This window comes from Chinchilla lanigera, unplaced genomic scaffold (assembly GCF_000276665.1).
Source record: "Chinchilla lanigera isolate Chin_1 unplaced genomic scaffold, ChiLan1.0 scaffold00056, whole genome shotgun sequence".
In the NCBI taxonomy this organism is placed as follows: Eukaryota; Metazoa; Chordata; class Mammalia; order Rodentia; family Chinchillidae; genus Chinchilla; species Chinchilla lanigera.
Window position 1 is genome coordinate 8,515,357 of NW_004955457.1, and position 2,925 is coordinate 8,518,281.

Genomic DNA, 2,925 nt, shown 5'->3' on the forward strand with positions numbered 1-2,925 from the left:
AGTGCCAGAAATAAATAAACAAATAAATACATAAATAAATAAGGCTTTGAGACCGTTTTTTGTCTTCCTCCAGCGCCCAATGCAAAGCCACTAGAGTCCATAAAAATGCTTCTCAATGCCTTTCACCAACGTGGCCTTAGATGTCTCTTTCTGCAGATAACACCCACTCTTCCTATCAATAAGACAAATGGGTAGACACGATGTATTAGTACCCACTAAATTACAGAGATACTTCTGGAGAAGAGGTCTGGCAGAGAACAGAGAGTCATTATCTCAGCAAAGGGAAGCAGCAACCAGTTTACAAAAATGTGAAACAAAGTTAACTTGCCATCAAATTCAACAGGAAGAAAGTATTTGCTCAGAAACTTGTCATAGACCTCCTGAATTTTATATGAACTGCTTTGGGAGGGGCACCCCAAAGCCTTGTATTTGTCTTCCTGTTTGCAAAATGTGGATAAATACTCTTACCACTTACCTATATTTCAGAAAACTAGTAAAAACAGTGATGTAAACCACAGATGCTTTTCTTAAATTCTAGATGTTTGGACAGTCAATGCTCTCCTTTATTGAACAGATACAGTACAAAATACAGTACAAAATGAAATACTTAATATACAGGCTCTATGTTCTGCTCCTAATAAAAACAGAGGTACTAAAAATTTAGGGTGTAAATCTGCTTTGGGTCCAAACTATTATTAATTCAAAGAAATAATACAAAGCAAGGAAAAAGGTCCCTCAACTTTTTGGCTATTAAACGCCTTTGTCTTCCATTGAATATCTTTTCAGAAATCAGCACCACGATCTGAATCCACCTGAAAATACAACAACTGCTCACAATCAATGCAGACTGAGTCTCAAAAGTCTATGTCAACCAAAACTGGTCTTCATAGTACACAAACAACCTCTTTCTATTCTTTGTAATCGTTTAGAATGTCAGATTCTTTACTTCCTAAAAATATAATGGCAATCATTTTTTTCCTACTGATCAACTGAAGAAAGAGTAGATGTAAACACTCAAGTTCTAAATGGAAAGGCTGCTGGGGTGTTTCGGCCCAGCAGTCTCTCCCAGCAAGTTTGTGTGTGCAGACTGAAAGTTTTTGTATGGTGGGGGAGGGGAAGTTTACCCTGCACACTCGCAGGAAGGCTCACAGAAACAAGTCAGGACCGTGAACACCTTCTCTCTGCTGTTCAGAGCCCAATGTACTTGAAAGACACAGGGGTTGTCTCAGCTGTCAAGTTTATAAGGGCATCCAAAAATTCGAGTTCCAGTTGAGTCAGAGAAGGAAAACCAACAGCAACCCCAACCCAGTAGATCCCAAGTTAATTCTCTCCAGTTTCTCCCGTCATAATATTAATTGCTTTCTTAATAAAATGCTGCAGTAAAATCTGTGAAATCAGATTCTGGCAGAAAATCAAACCAAAGGATAACTCTTTCTGGTAGGTACTTTCACATACTCAGCCTCCTGCCTACCTTATTATGCTTTTGCTGGTGTCTTGCCTTTGTGTCAAGAACATGATAAGGGCTTTCAGAGTCTTGGTTGATGTAATATATGAGTCTTGAAGGCGTTGTGATTTCTTTCTGCATTGCACTGCTGTAACTGGTATTCCTGCTGCTATTCTGTTGCAATGTACTGTTTTCATCTGCCAGGACTCCCAATTTTTTTTCTGCAGTTTCATTCCAATGCGGAGCTGGGAGGGGGGGGCAGGAAGCATAAACAAACACACACATATACACCCCATAAATACATAAGTACTACAGTGCATTTTTCCATTAATCGCACAAATAAAGTTTTCCATTTATAAGCAGGTTTAAAGTGCAGACGCAGAAAAGCAAGTTTTGGCAACATGAAATGGCCTGGGATGGGGTAATAGGCAATAAAGGCTTATACAACCACAAATCGCAATCATGTATACATTTTCCCAAGTCTAAATATTAGGGGGAGAGGGCTAAATGGACTTAGGGAAGAGTCGTTAAATGAGCATGCTCGGGGTCCTGACCCTCAATTCTAGCCCTTTTGTGTCAACAAAGCTCAACTGTCCTCTGCTTAGTCGTATCCCATCTGAGAGCTGAGAACACTCCTAAGATAACTAACTGCTGAATGCCTGCACACAGAAGGTTAACTGATGCATTTCACAAAATGGACAATTCTCTTTTCTTTTAACTTTGAAATGAGCAAAAATTCCTTTGCCAAAGAGGGATACGGAGGCTGGCAGCTTTCCAATTTCTTTTTGGAAATTTCTTTCCAAATTTCCAGTTTATTTCCCACCAAGGTCAGCTTTCTGCTCTCACTGGTTTCCAATCATCAATGTATTGACCATCATATTGTTTTAATTGTTCATTATAATGACAAGCATTTTGAAAAATCACAACCAAAGGTCGTGCACTTTCAGTCTTTGGTCCCTGGAGTATGCCTCGCTCGCCTTAATCCCAACCGCAGTGAATAAACTGGGTAGGAAAGCTGAGGAAACCACCCATAACCATCATTAGCATCCCATCCTCCCCGCATTCCTGTTAGGGCTCTGCCACGCCAGGAGCAACTTGGTCCTTCTCTGCGTTTCCCAGGCACTGGCTCCCCCTCAAGTTGCCCGAAAACCGCTGAAGAAACCGCTCAATCCCTCCCAGGGGGACCGACAGTCGTTGGGATGGGTTTTTAGTGAATGCCACAGAAATAGACTTCCAGAAGTGAACTAGAATGGACGGGGGCTTTTGGAGATAGGAAGGGTGGAGAGGCGGGCAGGAAGGCACCGAAGGCCAAGCCGGGAAGCGTCCGGGGCGCACGCACCCTGTGCCCTTCGCTCGCCACCACAGGGCCCGCGGGGAAGGCGACGCAAAGGACACGGGCCATACCCACCGCTGGGCGCAGCAGCCCCCCAGGCGCGCGGCCCGGGCGAGGCGGCGAGCGGAGGCAGCAGCAGCAGGACGAG

The 2,925-nt window shown here is 43.4% G+C and overlaps 1 protein-coding gene across 2 annotated transcripts in view; it reads right to left on the bottom strand.

Moving 5' to 3' along the window:
* The window catches only part of Adam23 (ADAM metallopeptidase domain 23), a gene marked incomplete at its 5' end in the record, with an annotated part of 155,643 nt that extends 152,718 nt beyond the window's left edge, over positions 1 to 2,925 (bottom strand). For both annotated transcript variants that reach the window (XM_013520785.1, XM_013520784.1), the window contains 2 exon segments: positions 1,472 to 1,689; positions 2,853 to 2,925. In XM_013520785.1, the coding sequence (XP_013376239.1) occupies positions 1,472 to 1,689; positions 2,853 to 2,925 (291 nt within the window).